The sequence below is a fragment of the Xyrauchen texanus genome, chromosome 43, assembly GCF_025860055.1.
Source record: "Xyrauchen texanus isolate HMW12.3.18 chromosome 43, RBS_HiC_50CHRs, whole genome shotgun sequence".
Classification (NCBI taxonomy): Eukaryota; Metazoa; Chordata; class Actinopteri; order Cypriniformes; family Catostomidae; genus Xyrauchen; species Xyrauchen texanus.
This window is the reverse complement of record NC_068318.1, coordinates 14,322,980-14,343,651: the sequence shown is the minus strand read 5'-3', so window position 1 is coordinate 14,343,651 and position 20,672 is coordinate 14,322,980. Positions and strand designations below refer to the sequence as shown.

At 39.1% G+C, this 20,672-nt stretch overlaps 1 protein-coding gene across 1 annotated transcript in view; it reads left to right on the top strand.

The window, feature by feature from the left end:
- Positions 1–20,672, top strand: part of LOC127635847 (zinc finger matrin-type protein 4-like) — a 40,353-nt gene that overhangs the window by 14,098 nt on the left and 5,583 nt on the right. The window contains exons 3-6 of the mRNA XM_052116092.1: positions 4,622–4,711; positions 9,994–10,150; positions 15,304–15,528; positions 19,717–19,813. Coding sequence (XP_051972052.1) covers positions 4,622–4,711; positions 9,994–10,150; positions 15,304–15,528; positions 19,717–19,813 — 569 coding nt within the window. The remainder of the gene's footprint in view (positions 1–4,621; positions 4,712–9,993; positions 10,151–15,303; positions 15,529–19,716; positions 19,814–20,672) is intronic.

Sequence of the window (20,672 nt, the reverse complement as noted above, 5' to 3'; positions counted from 1 at the left end):
AAACAGTCCTTGATTCAGATGAACTTCATGAATATCATGTGCCATTACCTCAGCCATGAACGGCAATGTTTTAATTATTGCATTTTAATCTGCCCATCGCTTTTCATCTCCTGAGGGAATAGAGCCATGTGGACGACACTTGGGCTGGCAGAGAACAAGCTGTTAGCTTGTTAACCCAATCTAGAATCTGATCTTCGCTGCAATATCATGTCTCATATTTAAATGATGAGTCTTTTGCATAAGAGGTTCAGATTTTATCTGACCTTCATATGCTTGGCATGGTTATGCAAGATGACTGTTGATACATGGACCAGCTGGGTTCTGTAATTGGCAGTATTCCCAAATGAAAGATCACACAAGAAACATTTATGTTTGTGCATTAGGTCACAATCCTATAATAACCATGTACCATCTAGTCTCATGTAGTTAAATATGTCTTGTGGAATAAGTCTGGTTCTTATTGCATCTTATTCTTGCCGAGAACCGCCCACTTTAGCCCAAAGTATACTTCGGTTTTGACGCAAACGCTTAGCGTCTGTGAACAGTCGAACGCTAGCCTTTCAAAGTATACTTAATTTGACTGTGCGCATGCACAGGCGGTTTACGCATGTGTGCTGTGACTGCTATGAGATACTTGACTATTTCACTTCAGGAGTTTAGACCCATAAAGATGTCTTTAAAGTCCTTCAGACTAGCGTTATACAAATGCAGGTCTCTCCTTACATCCTCACACGTGAGATCTTGATATACACATTCACTGTTGTTGTTTCTACCTTCGTCTCCTGTTGTTTACCTGCGATTATGTCTACTAGCGCTTCTCCATGACCGTAACGGCTCAGTTGTGAGTGTTGTCGCCTTGTGGACCCAACAGTTCAAGATGCATGCGCATACAGCGCATTAAGAGTATGTTCTGTTAGAAAAATCATGCAGCACACATTCAGTGCTCGAGCATGCAAGCGTTCACATCCGACTGAAGTATACTTTTGGTTATAGATAGGAAGAGACCATCTGTCTGACATGTGAAACAAAAGATAATCTTGGAAATGTGTGTTGACATTGTGATCGATATTTCTGTCCATCCAAAAGAAATAAGTACTGACTGCCATTTAAAACTAATAGCCTTCAAAGTTGTCATGCTATGCATGTTCTCTATTACAAATAGCAGAGTGACACATCTGCTCAGCAGTGCTTTTGGTTTTCTTTCATTTTTACTGAAGAATTCTTTTCCTCTCAGGATTCTGATAACAAAGGCCTGAGGTGGATGCTTGTTATTGTCAGCTGTGCAGTTACCATTAATGAGGATGGTAGAAGTTAGCAAGAGGCAGAGTGATGAGGATATGTGGTCATGCATTTAATGAGACGGATCTCTGCCCCACCTCCCGCTGAGGAGATTCTAACTTACAAGAAGAAACAAAGTTAAAGATAGCCTTGGCTTTCACTCATTATAAGAGAGCAGACTGTTAAGATTGATGCCAAATATTTGCTAGAGCTTTCTAACTGAGAGGTTGTGGTCTCTTTATGCACCCTGAGTAAATGTAGCAATAGTGCACTAATTTAGGCCTGTTTCACACATACCATATAGCTCTGCAGAATTTAAACGAATAGTTTTATAATTTATGGCCATTATCAAAAGTAAAAACTCAATGTAGTAACCCAGAAATCCAGCCTGGTCTCAAAGAAATATGTTACTGTACCTTCTTTTTTTGGAAACTAATTTTTATGTGGCTCCATGTACGTATCGCACAGTTTCCTGTGAAATGAAGACTTTAATTCACTTTCACACAAATCACGTGAAAAACGTCTGATTATCAGTTCATAATAGGGCTGGGCGATATGGCCAAAATTGTTATCACGATAATCTTTTTCATATTGTTTGATATCGATAATTATCACAATATACATTTACACATTGCACTTTCTTTTTTTGATTTCAAAGTTGATGGAAGAAAAGAAGAAAAAATGTATTCTAAACAGTCAAAATAGTCTCTACAAAACTGCACAGGGGGTCCAGAGACGGCCAAAGCAGTGGGGTCTGTGGGATCTTTTACCAAAATATAAAAATATTTATAGTTTGTCAATTGAAAATGAATGTTAAAAGATCATCTGTTTGTTCTGAAGCATAGTGACATCAGTCCAGTATTTGTTGGAATATTTTTTATATTTCTTTAGATTCAGATACCCAAGTATGGGGCATAGAAGTCTTAGTGACTGTGGAATGATGCTGAATGTGGGTTCAGGGGTGTCCCGAGAGAACACTTAATGTAAAAAATGTAAAAAAAAAATGTTTATATATTCATTTAAGTGAGAGACTAGTCTACCAACTAGTAATTTTAGTCTTTCCTTATCCATTCCAGACATCTAATTAATTTTCACAAAATTAGAAAAGAAATCAATTTGTTTATTCAATTTGTTTATTATTAAAGGGGTCATATAATGGTACATGCACTTTTTCAAGTTGATTGTACTGAAATGTGTGTTGGCTGTGCCTGTACACAACCATCCTATTATGATAAAAATCCATCCAGTGTTTTTGTTTTAATCTCCTTATATATTTTCCCCTGCCTCAAATCGAGCCGTTCGACCGTATGACGTCACGCGGTCGGACGCCCCTCCCAGGATTGTTGATTGACAGCAGTGTTTCAACACAGACCCGCCCTCGCTCGTGAGCGAGCTGTCAATCATAGTCCGTCATCATTGTTGATACACTGGAGCAGAATGGCGCCTAAGCGATTGTGGTGTTCTGTTCTTCGGTGTAATAATGAACACAGCAGTCATTTTGATGTTCCTAAATCTGAAGCGCTGAAGACGCAGTGGCTGAGTTTTGTTTACGATGGGAATATTCCCCACGAGCAACGTCAATGCGTTCATGTTTGCGCGAATCATTTTTCACCAGACTGCTTTATAAATGAGGGTCTGTAAAGCTGGTTTTGCTAAGAAGCTGCTGCTGAAAAAAGATTCGGTACCAACTATTTATATTCCCTCTGCACCTCCAGAAGAAGTAAGTGTAACGTTTTATTAACCTTTGTTAATTTTTGCAAATCGCTTGCACGCTTCACAATGAATGTGGCTAATGTTTACACTCAGGGTACATTATGGCATGTTTTCCATAACGTTACGACGTTCTCAATATAATTCATAATCCCACGTTTATAATGAACAACGCGTTATGGTTATTGTGTTATTAAAAACTGTGTACGCAGGTGTTACAGTTAACATGGTAACACTAAGTTACACCAAGGTTTACTTGTATGTTACTGATTAAGAAGTAATGTCAAAAAACAGTTATACGGAGAATAACTCCAGAACGGAGGGCGGGGTGACCAAAGCTCATTATCATTTAAAGTCATATGCTCTGAAGCGGCGTGCTGAAAACAGAGCTGTTTTTGAGCAGGTAAAATTAGTGTTTTCTTAAAATACTAATGAGAAATTTTAATAAAAGTATATTACAAAGTTTTCATTTAGACCCTAAAGATTCATATTAACTTGTACAAAAATGGCATTATATGACCCCTTTAAAGGCTCGTAACATTCTGATTAATAAAGATACATTTAAAATGTGCTTTGAAACCACGTTAACTCATGTGATGCTTTATGTCTACACACATGCAGGGAAAAGAGGCAACGTGTGCGGAGCGGGACAGGGCAGAAACTATGCATGTTTGGTGCTAGAGGACAATATTCAAGATTACAGAGCAGAAAGAACAGAGCTGTTGTCCACATCATTGTTGTTCTGTTGCGCTCTTCACTAGAGACGATGAGAGGGCACAACCGTTGTCATGAAGTCTTGCGGTTTGGATGGAATCAATCCGGTGTCCGACATAACCTAATCGTTAGCAAGGCAGCTAGCATTAGCAAGTTCATCCGTTCTGACCGTACTTTACCACTGGTGCGTTGTGAGCAAAGCTGAGAGCGTTTTCAATTAATTCCTATGAAAGCCGAGCGTCATGCTCGCTAGGTGGATCGTAGGATTGGCAGTGGTGGAGCAAGCTCTCTCCTTAAAATAAAAAAAAAAACTATTTTTGTGTCCTATGGAATAAAGAGTCATACAGATTTTAAACAATATCAGGGTGAAAAATGTCTAATTTTTGGCTGAACTATTCCTTTAATACTGGATGATTAATCTTTCTGCCCTGTATTTTTGATTCCCAAAATATTTAATCTTCCAGGGATCATAACTATTACAAATCTGGATTGAGGATTCTAGTTTATGATGGCTTTAGGCGAGATCTTACTTAACATTTCTTGTTGAAAATGGAATGTGGAACCTCAGTGAGAATTACTTCTCTGGTAACTTTTCACTGTTCGTATGGCTGGGCTTTTATCTGCTACACAACAATCAATATGAACTTTTATCTACCCACCAGAACAATCATTCAAAGGCTGCAGAGAGACTATCTAGCTCTGAGAAATGAGAGCAGTGGTCCGTAATCTTGTTCCCGTTGCTCTGATGAGAATTGTTGAAGAGAGAAATGAGAAATGGGGCCTGACACTGCTTAGTTTCATAATCAATGGGAAATTCTGTTTTTCTGTCTATGCTAAAATGAAAAGACTGTTTGTTAAACCATCTCATAAACCATGTCCTCCCCTTCACTTTCTTTCTGTCTCTCTTCTTCCCTTGCAGAGTCGAAAGCATGCCAACAAAGTTCGGCTGTATTACATGTTACATCCAGTAGATGGGGGTTGTCCTGCAAAGAAGCTTCGGACAGACAATGTAAGTCTCTTCAAACACGAACAATTTAAACTGATAGATGAATGAAGATAAAGTGCATGCGTTAGCACAGAGAGAAAATGTGTTGCCTATTTGTGGTAGACTACAGAGGAAAAATATAACCCCTTACCACTTTTCTTCATAAAATTTAAGAAGACAGTTATATTACTCTGTTGTGGAATCCTGACGTAGCTTCCCAGGAAAGCGGTTTTATGTCCACAACATATTGATTGACATGGATGGCCTCCGCATCTAAGCTTATCACCCGTGCTTGGTCCTGCGTCTCTCACATTTCAGGCTATCGTTGGAATTTAGTGGTGAAGTGAATCTTTTAGAAGTATGAAGAATGACACTATCTATTTTGTTATGGCTTTCACTTGACAAACTGTCACTTTGGGTCACACATAGTTGTGGATCTTTGATCTACACTGCAGGTCTAGGGATAGTATAATACTGGTACAAAATTAAGTAGACAATTTTCTCAACTAGAATAGATCATATATGTTTGCCGTATTTGTGTCATTCCTATGAGACCAGTCAAGAAAATGTCTTGTTCTTTTTTCAGTCCAAAATCAAAAGAAACAAATAAGAAATTATACTTTGCCTATTGAAAAGGAAGCTTACTTTTTAGTTCCATACATTTTATTTTTACATTGTGACATTATTTTTATGACAGTTACACATATTTTACATTCCAATTCTCATTACCGCAATTATCCCAATTCTCATTACAATATTCTCATATATTTGGCACAATGTGATAATAATTAGAAATGATTTAAATTGTATTTAAACATAGTAGTACTCCCTTGTACAACAGTGATTCTTTCAGTTATTGTTTTTTGTTGTTGTTGTTGAAAAAAGAATAATACTTGAATAATAATTGAAAACAATGGAACTTGAGGATAAATATAACCAAGACATTTTCTTGACAGGTATCATGAGAATCACAAATTTTTTATCTATTTATATGGCTGCATTAGTGCTCAGATTGTTACTGTGACAGATTCACAACATTATATTTGGAAAGTCTCACATTTCCAGACTTGGGGCACCTGGCCCAGTTTTCAGTTTAGTGTAGTTTGCAGTTTTGCTCTTTTCATATATGCCATATATCCGATGTCAGTATGGGTCTCAGTCTAACTCACAATGTAAACTTGCCTCAGTATAAGACGCAACTTTCATCGTCTTCATTGGCAAAGCAGTGTTACTCCTTTGAAATTGCTTCTCTCCTGTGTTGATGTGATGATTGTTTCCAGCCAAGGTCAATGTCTAAATGGACAGGTACGGTTGACCTGGGGGTTTGTGAGGTGTTTCCCCTCGGGGAGAGTAAATAAAGACATTATTGCTGTGTATGGAGAGGAATAACAAGAGGACACAGATCAATGCCCTGCAGAATTTTTCACGCTGAAGTGAGACAGACCTCTGCTCAAGTGCATCAGTTCTTTTGCTGTTACAGAAGAGCTAAAGCTAAAGAAATTCTATGAGGGCATGCCTGGGTCTCATTTTCAGATGTTTAGACTCAGCAACACAATAAAGCTAAGCTACTTGCCTGTTTACTGGATGACATTAACCTTGCAATGCTACTTCCTTTGTACTCAGGCTATTGAATATTGATTTGCTGTATGATGCTTTGAATTTTATATTATTCACTCAAATTGACCTGAATAGACTCAATAGATTATGAGGAATCGCAATAAAAAGAGTTCCCATGGTAATGAAAAAACTGCTGACTCCTGTCCAGCACCCGTCGTCAAGCCTTCTGGCCCCTGTCCGCCACCCAGCCTAACCCTTTGCCATTGGCCATTGTCCAACCTAACCCTTTGCCTTTGTCCATTGTCCAACCTGACCCCAGCCAAGTGGCCATATTCCTATCTGCCCAGTCACCTGCGGTTGCCAACAAGCCAGGCCAGTCCTCTGCGACTGCCAATGAGGTGCCTATTCAGCCGGCAGCGGCCGCTCTCCACTCTGTCCAGCCCACAATGGCCTCTCTCTAGTCTGTTCAGCCTGCAGCGACGCTCTCCAATCTGTCCAGCCCGCAGTAACCACTTCCGTCAGCCCTGCCTCCATGGCCATCCCTGCCCTTCCTGTCAGTACCCTCCTCGTTTCTGCCATCATCCTCTCCCAGATTCCTTCACTCCCTGACGATGACCATTGCCTCAGCCCCATCCCAGGCCTGTCCGGCCTCAACCCCCGTTCCCATTCTGACCTCATCCTTGTCCTGCCTGACCTCCTCATGCCTCCAAGGCCACCAGACCCAGTCCCCTTCCTGAATCCTCTTCCAAGGCCACTGAACCCAGTCCCCTCCCTGAAGCCTCTTCCAAAGCCACCAGACCCAGTCCCCTCCCTGAAGCCTCCTCCCTGGTCCCTCCCAGTGGTTCCACCTTCGTCTGCCCTGACGGTTCCTCTCTGGTTTCCCTCCCTTCTCTCCCTTTCTTTTGTCCATTCTGTACTGTGTTAGTGCATCCTCTGTTTGTCTTGTTTGGTGTTTGATGTTCTTCTTTTGGGATGCCAGGAGACGTCCCATTGAGAGAGGTTAGTGCCAGGATCCTATCATTTTGTCATTCTGTTTTTATGTGGTGAAAGGATCCAGATACTCTTCTGTTCTTTGTTGAGTGCATTGGTCAGGGGTACTCTCCTTACCATGTGCTCTTACTGTCCTTATTTTTTGTCTCTGTGTTAGCGCACAGCTTCAGGTTACCGTGAGCTCTTCAGTCGGATTTGTGTTTCATGTTCAGAGCATGGTGTCTGGGTCCTGACTCTCCTGTCTAGTTCGGTTCCGGTTCTGGTGTTGGGATCCGGACACTCATGCTCCATGTCTCGTCTTTCTCCCAGCCCTCCCTCCTTGGTCAGTCCCTCTTGTGTTTGTTTATCTGTTATGGATGTCAGGAGTCATCTGTCAGGGGAGGGATACTGTCACAGTCTGGCCTTACTGTGCCTCCATTGACTGACTGTCTGTCTCGTATGAGTGGTTGCCTGTGGTTTTTGTCTCTCACAAGCTGGTGTATCTTACAGGTGCCATGTTGAGTTTGCCAGCTCCAGTTGCCTTGGCAAATATCATCACCAATCAGCTGATCATCCATGGCATCTGTTCCCCCAATTACCTCTCCCTATATAAGCTCTCCTCATTCTGAGTCCTTTGTCAAATCATTTGTTATCATTGTGCTGTTTTTATCAAGTCAGTTTGTTTCTGCTCCTGTTATTAACTCGGTCGGTTTCTGTTTTTTGTTAGTTTCTCTATATTACGGTCAGTGACTGTGGAGTGGAGTTTTTTCACTCTCTCTCACTTTCACTCTTGTTCTCTCATTCACCCTCTCTCTCTCTCTCTTTTTCTTTTTGAGTGTGTGTTCTCCTAGGTCCGCCTTTGTGCACCTGTTACTCGTTTGCTCGTCTGAGCTACACTGATTGAGTACAACAGACACTGAAGCATAGCATGAGAAGAGGGGAGAAGATACTTTAACCAGTCCAGCAAACAAGCCCTATTCTTTGTCTAAATTTGGTGTTATGTTAATCTTCCTTATCTTTCGTTATGATTTTGGGTGTTTAATTATACTTTATGCGTAAATAAATACTATACTTTAATTATACTATGGTTTTCCATATCAAAGTTGCTTGTATCATTTTTATGTTACATAAAAACTTGTACATAAACTCAGCAAAAAAGAAGCATTCCTTTTTCAGAACACTGTATTTTAAAGATAATTTTGTAAAAATCCAAATGATTTTATTGTAAAGCGGATAAACTAATTTTTCTATTCTTGTTCAATGAACCATAAACACTTAATGAACATGTACCTGTGGAACGGTCACAGTTATAAAAACTTAGGACACTAAAGAGACCTTTCTACTGACTCTGAAAAACACCAAAAGAAAGATGCCCAGATTCCCTTCTCATCTGCATAAATGTGCCTTAGTTATACTGCATGGAGGTATGAGGACTGCAGATGTGGCCAGGGCAATAAATTGCATTATCCGTACTGTGAGATGCCTAAGACAGTGCTACAGGGAGACAGGAAGGACAGCTGATCATCCTCACAGTGGCAGACCACGTGTAACAACACCTGCTCAGGACCGGTACATCCGAATATCACACCAGCAGGACAGGTACAGGTACAGGATGGCAACACCAACTGCCCGAGTTACACCAGAAATGCATAATCCCTCCATCAGTGCTCAGACTGTCCACAATAGGCTGAGAGAGGCTGGACTGAGGGCTTGTAGGCCTGCTGTAAGGCATTACCAGACATCACCGGCAACAATGTTGTCTATGAGCACAAACCCACCTTTGCTGGACCAGACAGGACTGGCAAAAAGTGCTCTTCACTGACGAGTTGCAGTTTTGTCTCACCAGGGGTGATTGTCGGACTCGCATTTAACGTTGAATAAATGAGGGTCCGTCTTGGTCTGGGTCGGTGTATTACAGCATCATCGGACTGAGCTTGCTGTCATTGCAGGCAATCTCAATGCTGTGCGTTACAGGGAAGACATCCTCCTCCCTCATGTGGTACCCTTCCTGCAGGCTCATCCTGACTCTCCAGCATGACAATGCCACCAGCCATACTGCTCATTCTGTGCATGATTTTCTGCAAGTCAGGAATGTCAGTGTTCTGCCATGGTCAGCGAAGAGCCCGGATCTCAATCCCATTGAGCATGTCTGGGACCTGTTGGATTGGAGGGTGAGGGCTAGGGCCATTACCCCAGAAATGTCCGGGAACTTGCAAGTGCCTTGGTGGAAGAGTGGGGTAACATCTCACAGCAAGAACTGGCAAATCTGGTGCAGTCCATGAGGAGGAGATGCACTGCAGTACTTAATGCAGCTGGTTGCCACACCAGATACTGACTGTTACTTTTGATTTAGAATGACTGGAAATGTCATCATGGACAAATCATGGAATTTCATTGGTCAAAATGTGTGGGAATCTGAAAAGCTGATGTACCTAAAAAGACAGAATGAAGCTTCATTACAATAATAACAACTCCAAAGCAGCAATAGAAGACAATATGAAAAACTCTTAGCATGTCAGGGCAGTTGCGTTAGTGGAAGAATTCGAATAGGTGCTACACCCTTTTTTTTTTTAGTTTGCAAATGATTTCTCAAACAGCGTGGCCTACATATGCCACCGTGACAGCTGAATTTCATATCTTCCTCTAAAAGAAATGATGACACATTTGTTTCATAAATCATTCTGTTCTTCCCATATTAGGAGTTGAACTTGATAAATGGTGCTTGTTATGGGATATCAACCCTGTGAGTCTTCCTCTCTGTTGTCTCTGTGTTGTCCCAGGGCAGCACGGAGGGTGATGTGGACAAGAACAAGTGCTGCACGCTGTGCAATATGTCGTTCACTTCAGCAGTGGTGGCCCAGTCACACTACCAGGGCAAGATCCACGCCAAGAGACTGAGACTACTGCTGGGGGAGCCACCTGCCATCACATCCAAAGGTAGGAGGTGGTAATCTAGGATTAGGTCTAAACTGTCTATATCACCATATTTGAAAGCCAAAACCTTTTCTTGTATCAGTATTTGTACTCAAACAAGTTTCACATGTCTAAAGCAGTCACTGCCAGTGATGTATTATGCTCTGCTGCATTTTATATACTGTACAAACATTTCCCTCTCCAGTATTTTCATATTAGCTGATATCTTCTGTTGGCAATAATGTTGGACATTATTTTTTTTTTATTAGATTTAAAAAAGTTATGGCCTGAGGATCTAGGATCAGATCCACATCACTATATTTGTAGGCCATTGATAATAACAAATAAGTGTTTATACACATATAACATCTAAAGCGCCCAATTAAGAAGAAAATTACCTGCTCAGCCATAGATGGAGTTTGATTATTCAAATAGGCGATTTGCTCTAGGGCATGAATTTAGCATGTTACTCTATTATTAGTTTACTGCTTACTAAGGCAAGGCACTGTACATACAATGTATGATATAATTACTTTTGCTCACATTGAGGGGTTTTTTATATCCCTAAATCTGTTAAACTTTTATATTTAAACAATTATACGCAGATAAGTTGTGCAGCTTGATTAAATCCCATAGACTTACATTGCAGGAGGGACCTGAACCAAATCGACAATATCTTCGAAACTTGAAAGAGGACTCTTTTGGCTTGGTCCAGTAGCAACTACCAAGAAAAACCTAGCAACCACTCAAAACACCCTTGAAACCACATAGAAATGCACAAAACTGCTCAGAACACCTCGGCAACCCCATAGCATAGACAACCACTCATAACATCCTGACAGCATCATGGTGACAAATTTTGCACAGTCACCACTTACATTTTCTTCAGAAAATGTAAAACTCTGGTCTATAATTGACAGCATTACAACTGCCACTGGATGTCCTTTTTTCATTTGTTCATTCAGATGTGAGTGTATTGGGCCCATGATAATTTTGAGTTCTCAAGCATGTCACTTGCGGCATGTTTAAGATAAGAGCAGGGCCTTTAGCAGGAGGAATATATCATCTGACTCACTTAGCGTGCATAACTGTGCGTGGCCACAACACCTGAGGGTTTGTAATGACCCATAAAAATAAAAAATGGAAAGAGCAGGATAGGAACACAATCCAGAACAACTGCATGTGGGAATTATGTTGAATTAGATCAAGTAGGAGTGCCACCGTTGTTTCTCTGCATCTTAAGCTGACTGACAAAAACAGGTACCTCTTTATTGACATCTTCCATTGACTTCAGGGGTTTAGAAAACATATCTTCCCACTTTTAGGGAATTTGTTAGTTCATCCCCTGCACTTTTGGGGGAAAAATTGTTGCATTTTGCTTGTCCACATTGCAAAGAAAAAATACAGCAAATCGGGTAAGACTACAAAGCTAAGGTCAAGTCACATAATTAATAAGGCTGTTGATTTAATGTGTTAATTCAGTTCGATTAATTACATAAAATATAACATGTTAAAGACGTATATGTACATTATGCCCTCTGACTGTACGTAAATTCCATTATGAAGAATTTCTCTACCAATGGAGCAATTCAAGATTGAACTATCCCTTCATGTTTTTCATGTCGCATTCAACACGGGGCAATCAGCACAACACATGGTGTACAAGTAATAAGTCGACAGCTGTTCAAAGACAGCTGGATGGAGCACAACTGCAAATGCATGGGTCTTGTGATGCATTTTTTTAAGCTTCAAACAACATTTAACTTTACGTAATTTTCCTGTGCCGGTTGTGTAAATAACAAACATGGCATCCGAGGAAGACTTCACTATTTTACTCTCTGCTGATTTGCTTTATTTCCAAATATTTGTGTTGTTGTGTTTTGTTTCCTTAACTTACTATCGCAACCTGCAGCTGAATTGCGCTGCAATAGTGGGGTTTCCCTCTTACACTCCGGGATTCCTCCAATGTACTAGCGCATATACAGTATGTAGACTGTAAATAGTGTCATGTGTCAAAATTACCTTTATTTGGGGGACTTTCTCAACAAATATTCATATACTGTTTGTGATTAATTGCTGTTAATTAATCGCAATATCATGTAGTTAATTCAATGAAAACTTTTAATCAATTGACAGCCCTTTTAATATTGTGGAAAACCATTCTCTTAACTTTTACACAACTCAGGTTATTGTACCACTCTTACTTCTGCAGTAAATATATGTGTACTGTGCACAGTATGCACATTTCTGTATGCATTATATCCGTATGATCCTTATGTAGGAGATTTACCACAATGGGCAGTATACTGTACAACCAGAGCACACTGTGCAGAATACTGTATCTCAAAAGCAATGCACTTGACTTGACCTTAATTTACAGTGCGTCTAAAGAGACAGAAGTAATTTTGTTGTAAAATTAGATAAAAATGTGAAATATTATTTTGTATTTACGAGATGATTACTGAACGGCAATTAAACATACACATAATGAGCTCACACGAACACAATGTAGCTTACTACTGTTCTAAATAATGCATGTTTTACAAAAAATAGTCAGTAGTGTTTAGTGTTTAGTGTATACTGCGCAGTATTCCATTCAGATCATAGCCTCAGTCTGCGACAACTCTTCTTACCAGACATCTGTTTCAGACATCTGTTTCCACCTGCATGAGTCTAAACTGAAAGTCTTTTTTGATACCTGTAAGGAGTGCAGCAAAACTAAAAACAGCCATTTGTTAAATGTATTTGTTACACTTATTATTTCATATCACACTCTGATTATGTGTCATAATAAAAACAACCCTTCCGTTCAAACACCCTTGGGAGTTGGATGAAAAGTGAGACAAAAGGAAACAGAAAAAAAGGAAAAAGACTGTTGCATATTATGTGGTTATTTTGACACCTTCTATAAATACTATCGTAAAACTGCCAGTGTCATCTACCACAATATCTTCTATTTCAGAAACCAAAGACGAGGAAAGAGCGGTCCCATTTTTGCGCTCCACTGTTTCTTTTTATATTCATTATGATGTGGGATAGTTGTTATTGTAGTGTCTTTTGTTAGCCATTTAGGAATTAATATAATTAGATTAGGAAAATGGAAAAAACACGCGTTCTCGGCTATGTAATAAAAATTCACTAATCTTCAAAACAGACAGGAAAAATATGGGCATATCCCTGCTAGTGCGAGACAAATTACCTCAACGTCTATTTATGAAACTTATTCATCATATTAGTGTCATGAGATTCAGAATGTGTCCTATTAAGTTGCAGCCACAGGGGACATCATGTGTTTCCCATTTGCAGCCTTTACCTGTGAAATACTTCAAACTGACATGAGACTGTGCCCTATGCTATAACAGGAGAGACAGACCGCAAGCAAAACATGCCAATTTAGTCACATCCGCATGTCTCCGAAATTCTAATATGTGTTATTAATGCTGTCACACACCTGCTGTTGTTGCCTAGATACTGGTAAATAAGATGAAAAATGCCCAGGCTATTGCTGGCTGTTAAGATGAGTTGATATGTCACACTGAATAGTTATTATTTACTTTCTCTCCATTTCTATTTTATTTATTTCCATTTTCCAATTCTATCCATTTTCTCTCCAAAAATTCATTTGATGCTCTTTCAATATTATTTAGTTCTAATTTGTATTTTATATATTTAAAGGAATATTCCGGGTTCAAAACAAGTTAAGCTTAATCAACAGCATTTGTGGCATTATGTTAATTACCACAAGAAATTAGATTGACATGTCCCTTTTCTTAAAATTTAAGACTAACTTAAAAGTGAGGCACTTACAATGGAAATGAATGGGGCCAAATTGTGGAGGGTTTAAAGGCAGAATGTGAAGATTATAATTTTATAAAAGCACTTACATGAATTTTTCTGTTAAAACGTGTTTGTTATTTGAGCTGTAAAGTTGGTTACATTGTAATTTTGTATTGTTGTTTTAGGGTTTATGGAACTAATGTCATCATGGCAACAAATGTGAAATTGGATATTACTTTCACAAAAGGTAGTAAGCGATTTTATCACACTAAAAACATGTTAACATGCAAATTGTTTATGTCGTGTGGCGAGACTTTTGAAATTGTGAGTATTTTTATGTTACAGATTTGCCCCATTCACTTCCATTGTAAGTGCCTCACTGTAACCCAGATTTGTGCTCTTTTTAAAAAAAACATTTGTTAAGAAAATTAGGTTGGGATTATTATGCCACAAATGCTGTTGATTGCAATAAGCGTGTACTGAACCTGGAATATTCCTTTAAGCATTTAATCGAGAGAGGAAGTAAAGAGATCTCAGGAAATAATGGGGCCAAGAAAGGGGATCGGGATTAGGACTAAATGTGGGCTGGATTTCAACCTGCATATCCCACATGAGCACCAAGGCTCATTTTGTCTGAAGCACACTATGTTAACCCCTAGGGCACAGCTTCATATTTTGTTTAGTCTAAGCCTAAAAAAACCTATGTAGATTTTGTTGTACACTAGAATGTTCTAAGGAGGATTTTCAAACAATGTATTGCACCTACTGATAGCTTTGTTTATTTGCACATGCATTCTGTGTAGTTTTAGCACCCGATTTGCAAAATAAATAATGCAAATTCAGTAAAGGTGCAAATGCCAAAGTGCTAAATTGTGCTAGATTGTAAAGGATGAAACAACTACTGCGAACTAAGACGCAGAGTCTGAAATACCTTATGCAAAAATTATGCAAATGTTTTGTGAATTTGCCCCTAAACCATGGTCACACTTCACACTCCATTCACTTCAATTGTTATGCATCCGAACACAGGAGACTGCAAACGCAAGCTCATGTAAACAAATTACGTATTCAGTTGAGCTCTAAAGCTAGTCAAAATCTGGCCTGGGAATTCGGATGACAAGACAACGTGTGACCAATTGAATATTGAAATGTCACACAATGATTTCTTGGCTCAATACAAAGAATGCATATATCAAAGCTGTGTGTTTTTGTTGTTCGGAAGTAATCAGATGTTGTATTTTAACATTTTGAATTTAATGTGATATGTAATATATATTATTTATTAAAAATGAAGACCCTTGGGTGTGGCATCATATCTTGTCTGTTACGGTGTCCAAAATTATTTTGCATGCTCAAAGCCTTATGTGACCGCAGCTGAAATCTGTTATGCCTTCCTGCAGAGTTGACATCCAGTTCAGAGCATATGGTGACAGAAGATTCCCCAGGAAGTCCCTCCAGACAGGACAGACTCTCACATCGCTACTGCCAGATGTGCAAGGCCTGGTTCAACAACCCCTGCATGGCCAAACAGCACTATGACGGCAAGAAGCACAAAAAAAACGCAGCCCAAGCTAACCTCCTCGCACAGCTGGGCAAGAGTCCAGAAAACGGAGATGAATTGATTGGTATGTTTCGTATACTCTCTGCGTGCTTCCTTGAAACGGTCAGATGAATCAGCTAATGGGGTAACCTAATGTATTCAGGTTTATTCAGTTATGTTAAATAATATTTTGTACTTTAATCAAACCAGTTAATTTAGATGTTACCACAGAAGGCATATTAATGTTAAATTAATTCAATAAATTAAAAAAAGTATTCATAATTGAATTAATTGCTGGTTAAGCTAGTTAAGTAGCCTGTTAAGGACACTAGTATACAAGCATCCCATGCAGGTTACCAGCAATGCTAGTCTTTTAAATGGGGTTAAAAATAAGTACAAATATTTCAACCCAGTCTCATGAAAATTCTTACATATTTTACTGAGTTGGCTATTTCCTATGAGTTAAATTTGTATGTAAATTTCATCACGTGCAAATGCCCAGATGTGTAATGCAGAAGTAAACTTGAGTTTGGCGCATGAGGCATTAAGGGCATGCTTATTAATATTATACCCTTACCCAAACCACTTAGCTAAACCTAACTGATCAGAAGAGTGTGTAAACATGATAGGAAGCTGTTGTGCGTGACAGAAGCAAGTAATTGTCGCCGTATTCGATGGAAATAATGTCCAGCGATGTCATTGGCTGTAGTGAAAGTCATACGAAAACAGTGCACTCGTAAGATATCATATGAATTAGCCAAATTTAGAAAAGTCGTATGAATCCTTACGATTTCGCCATGAGAGTGAACAACTTTTTACTGTCATCAATATGTGGTTCATAGTCATAAACAACACAACCATAAATGCCACAGTTTAAGTACAGATAAAATTTCAGCATTGACCATCCACTCTTTTACAAGCCTCAGTTGAGGAATTTAATGCTCTTTAGAGTCTTTTCACAAGCAAGTATTTCATTAAAGATCTGCATTATTCAGCAGAAGAGCTTTCGTTAGAGGCAGTTATCAATAGGTAATTAACAAAACAACAAAAAGCCCCTCCAAGCACAAGATCTTTGCTTGCCAAACACACCAACAATGCCGCCAATTTAGCACAACAAAGCCACCTTATTTGTGAGTTTTTGATGTGTGGATAGAAAAGATTCAATTCATGGGAGGTGTTTACTGCCTGCCAGTTTGGCCGAATGTTGCATTTAGAATTAGATTGCAAAGTCTGTCCCTTACGTCACGTTTATGACTCATAAATATGACTCACTGCTGCAGTTTTAATCAAGGCTTCCCAGTACTACACTTTGCAATAATAGTGCATGCTATGGATTGAAGAAAATCTATTTTTGCTGTGTGCTTGTGATGAATATGGCTCTATCAAATATAACATTACATTTATAATATGAGACTTCTACGCTCAAGTCCTATATGAATGTACACCAGAGTAGTATTTGCTGGGTTGGGGAAGCGATTTTGAAAATGTAGCTTGCCAAGCTACAAGCTAGTCATAATTTAAAGTAGTCACTACAGTCAATCTACCCAAATGGGTAGTGGAGCTAGTAACAAGCTACTAACAATAAGGAGCTAACTACTTGGAAGCAACTTAAGTGGGCACTTTTTTAAGTATTTGAGTATTCTCCCAATGAATGAATAATGAATCTCAATTAGGATGACAGCGCTAAAGGGGTCATGACATGCTTTTTTATTATTTTAATATGTTATAATTATAATTAGGACTGTTGATTTGTCACAGTGCGATTGCTTATATAAAAATTACTTTTTATAAAAGAAATGCAATAAATCATGTTCCCAGGTCATAAAAAGGAATATTCTTAAAATCGGAGCAATTCAAGATTGAAGTTTCTTTTCCGCAGAGGGCAGTAAGCGGAAATCGCAACACAACCAAAGTGAGATGCTCCAAAAGCGTACGTCTGATGCTTGTGTCCATTGACGCATTCTAAGAAAATACGTTTTTATAAATAGTTTCAGACAGGTTAACTAGTTCAGTTACAAAATGGATTAATTTGGACTGTGTAGTCCAATGATAGTATATCTAATATAATATAATATAATATAATAATATGGAATATGGAAATATATAGTATATTGACTTACAAAGCCACATTTTGTAATGTCTTATAAATGCTTTGACAGGCCAACTTATAATATTAGTATTTATTTGTTCTTTGCACAAATAACAGTCATATATTTTTAAAGCGTGATTATTTTACACCCTCATTCTGACCCTCTTTCGCTTCTCCTGAAAGACTTGACAGTAAATGCCCACTGTTATGATTGGCACTCTGCTCTTGACTGACCTCCCATCTCACTGCTAACTGGGTGGGTCTACTGAAGTGATTAGGTAAACAAGGCTTTGATTTGGATGGTTTCAACAAATGCCCTAACCCTCTTTTTATAGTGAGAACGAAGAACGTTTTGAGTTCTGAAACATACAGTATGTTTTTATAGTACAATTACCTCTTATATGTTAAAAGATCAAGGAAAAATATATTCCTTATGTCATGACCCCTTTAAACTTGAAAAGATAAATGTACACTAAATACAACAACAACAAAAGAAAAAAAAAATGTATATAACTGACCCTAATTAATATAGTATCCTAGTCGAAAGCACTGCGATGAGCAGCAACGTTTATCTAAATATAATAAATCAGACTTTCCAAATGAAAGCTTGTTAGACTATTGCCTCAGCTCACCCATCTGTAAAGCAGCATGGACTGTTCAATTTGACATTAAAACAGTTTTGTAGAATGTTGTCGCACTGCACTGCTACTTGTAACTTGTTACTTGAAAAAGTGGCTTGTTACTGGAAAAGCTACACTGATTTGAAAACAGTTGATCTACTGTCACGCTACTGACAAAATGTTCTGAAAAAGGTTAGGAGCGTCACCACTTTTAGCCAGTTTCTCCCCAACTTTGTATTTGTTTGTATTACTTGCTAGCATTGAATACAAAAATGTCAAACTTTAGAAACAGCTGGTAACTGAATCAATGTTCAGCAATAATAAAAACATGTTATGTAGTATTCCAATCTGACCTCCCACCTAACATGTAGCCAGTGACTGATATTCCAAGCTTTCCACAAGCTTATAATTCACTGGCCTGTCCTAGTTAGAGGAGGAGAACAGATTTGGTGTAGGAAGACAGAGCTGTGGGTGAATGTGACTTGTCAATGTGTTTCATAGCCCCTTCTGTTATATTTTTTTAATCATTGTGAAAGTGCACAATATCAAGGAAACACTGAGGAATTTCTTTCATCTGTGTTGCGGTAGTACAGCGTAAACGGTGATGAGGCCGGCGTAATCTACGGTTTTGATTAAATATAGATCTGTGCTAAATGGTATCGATGAGGCTCCAGGATGAGGCTCCATTCATTATCTGGCCTTGTTTAAACACAGGAAGACAGCTTGGGATAGCTTAAGGGTCGCATTTAAAGGGATAGGTACCTCATCGATTTCCCCTCAAAATGAATATTCCGTCATCATTTACTCACACCCATGTCATTCCAAACCTGTACAACTCTTTTTCCTTCTCGTGGAACATGGAGATGTTACTGTCAATCCCCATTCACATTCATTGCATCTTTTTTCCATACAATGAAAGTGAATGGTGATGGAGGCTACACATTCTGTATAATATCTCCTTTTGTGTTCCATATAGGTTTAGAACAGAATGAGGGTGTGTAAATGATGAGGGGATTTTCATTTTTGGGCGAACTATCCCTTTAAGACTAATCACCCTGTTGAAAATTACGTAACAGGCCTAGATGGTTCCACACACGAACATGCTCTTTGATGATATGAGTCATGTATAGTTATAAGCTTATGTTTACATGTGAAGAAAACATAAAATCTGGCTTGTTTACAGGGTCACTGGTGCTATCATCATTTTGGGTTTGTCAAATATGATCTTTTGCTTGAGAGAGAATAGCAATGTGCTGCATCATTTCATGTAATATCATTTATGTATGGTGATCCTTCACACCCTGTCTTTACCTACATTGTGGGAACCAAATATCCACATAAGGACAGTAAAACCTGAAATCACCTACACAGTGCCAACAGTCTCTACAAGGAAAACGTCTTATTAAAAATATGAAATAATGTCTCAATGAAAATGTAAAAAGATTTTAGTGAGGGTTAGGTTTAGAGGTAGGGGATAGACAATATCATTAGCTCAAAATAAATAATAGAAGTCAATGTAAAGTCCCCAGCGTAATAGAAAACATATGTGCGTGTGTTTTCTCAGGCCTGAATCGGAGCCACACATGCAAGGTCTGCTGTGTTACACTGAACTCTGTGGCACAATATCACGCACATCTGCAGGGCTCCAAACACCAGAACAAGTGAGTATCAGCCACATTGAATTGTGTGAAATTAAATGCTGTGAAAACTCACTCTCATGTCGTTCCAAACCCATATGACTTTCTTGCTTCTGTGGAACCAAAAAGGAAATGTAAGACAACATATTAGCCTCAGTCACATTTCACTTTGGATCTTTCTTCCCTACAATGAAAGTGAATGGTGACTCAGGCTGTCAGTCCTTTACATTCTGCTTAACATATTGTGGCATGGGGGGGGCGTGGTCATGTGTCGGAGAGAGAGAGCGTTAAGCCTCGTCACCTGGTTCACAATTATCCCTAACACCTGCCTCTCGTTATAGTGATGCAGAGGGAGACCAAAAGGAATGCCAGAGCATCAGTGGGCAGAGAGAGAGAGTGTCCAGAAAGCACGACAGCCAGAGTGTGCTATGTTTTGATTATCTTTACGTTTATAATGACGGTTACCATCGTGTGTATGCATCAAAGTGCAAATTAAAGCACTGACCTTGAACCTGCTTCATTGTCTCCTGACTCCTCCATTGCCCACGAACTAAGATCTCATTACAGTGGGATAATCTAAACATAGCACACTCTGGCAGTCGTGCTTTCTGGACACTCGCTCTCTGCCCACTCTGGCGACTCTCTGGCATTCCTTTTGGTCTCCCTCCGCATCACTATAACGAGAGACAGGTGTTAGGGATAATTGTGAACCAGGTGACAAGGCTTGCCGCTCTCTCTCCTCCTCAGTCCGACACATGACCACGCCCCCCATGCCACACATCTCTTGCTGTGTTATACAGAAGAAAGACATATAGGTTTGGAATGTCAAGGGTGAGTAAATAATGAAAGAAGTTTCATTTGTGGGTGACCTATTCCTTTAACA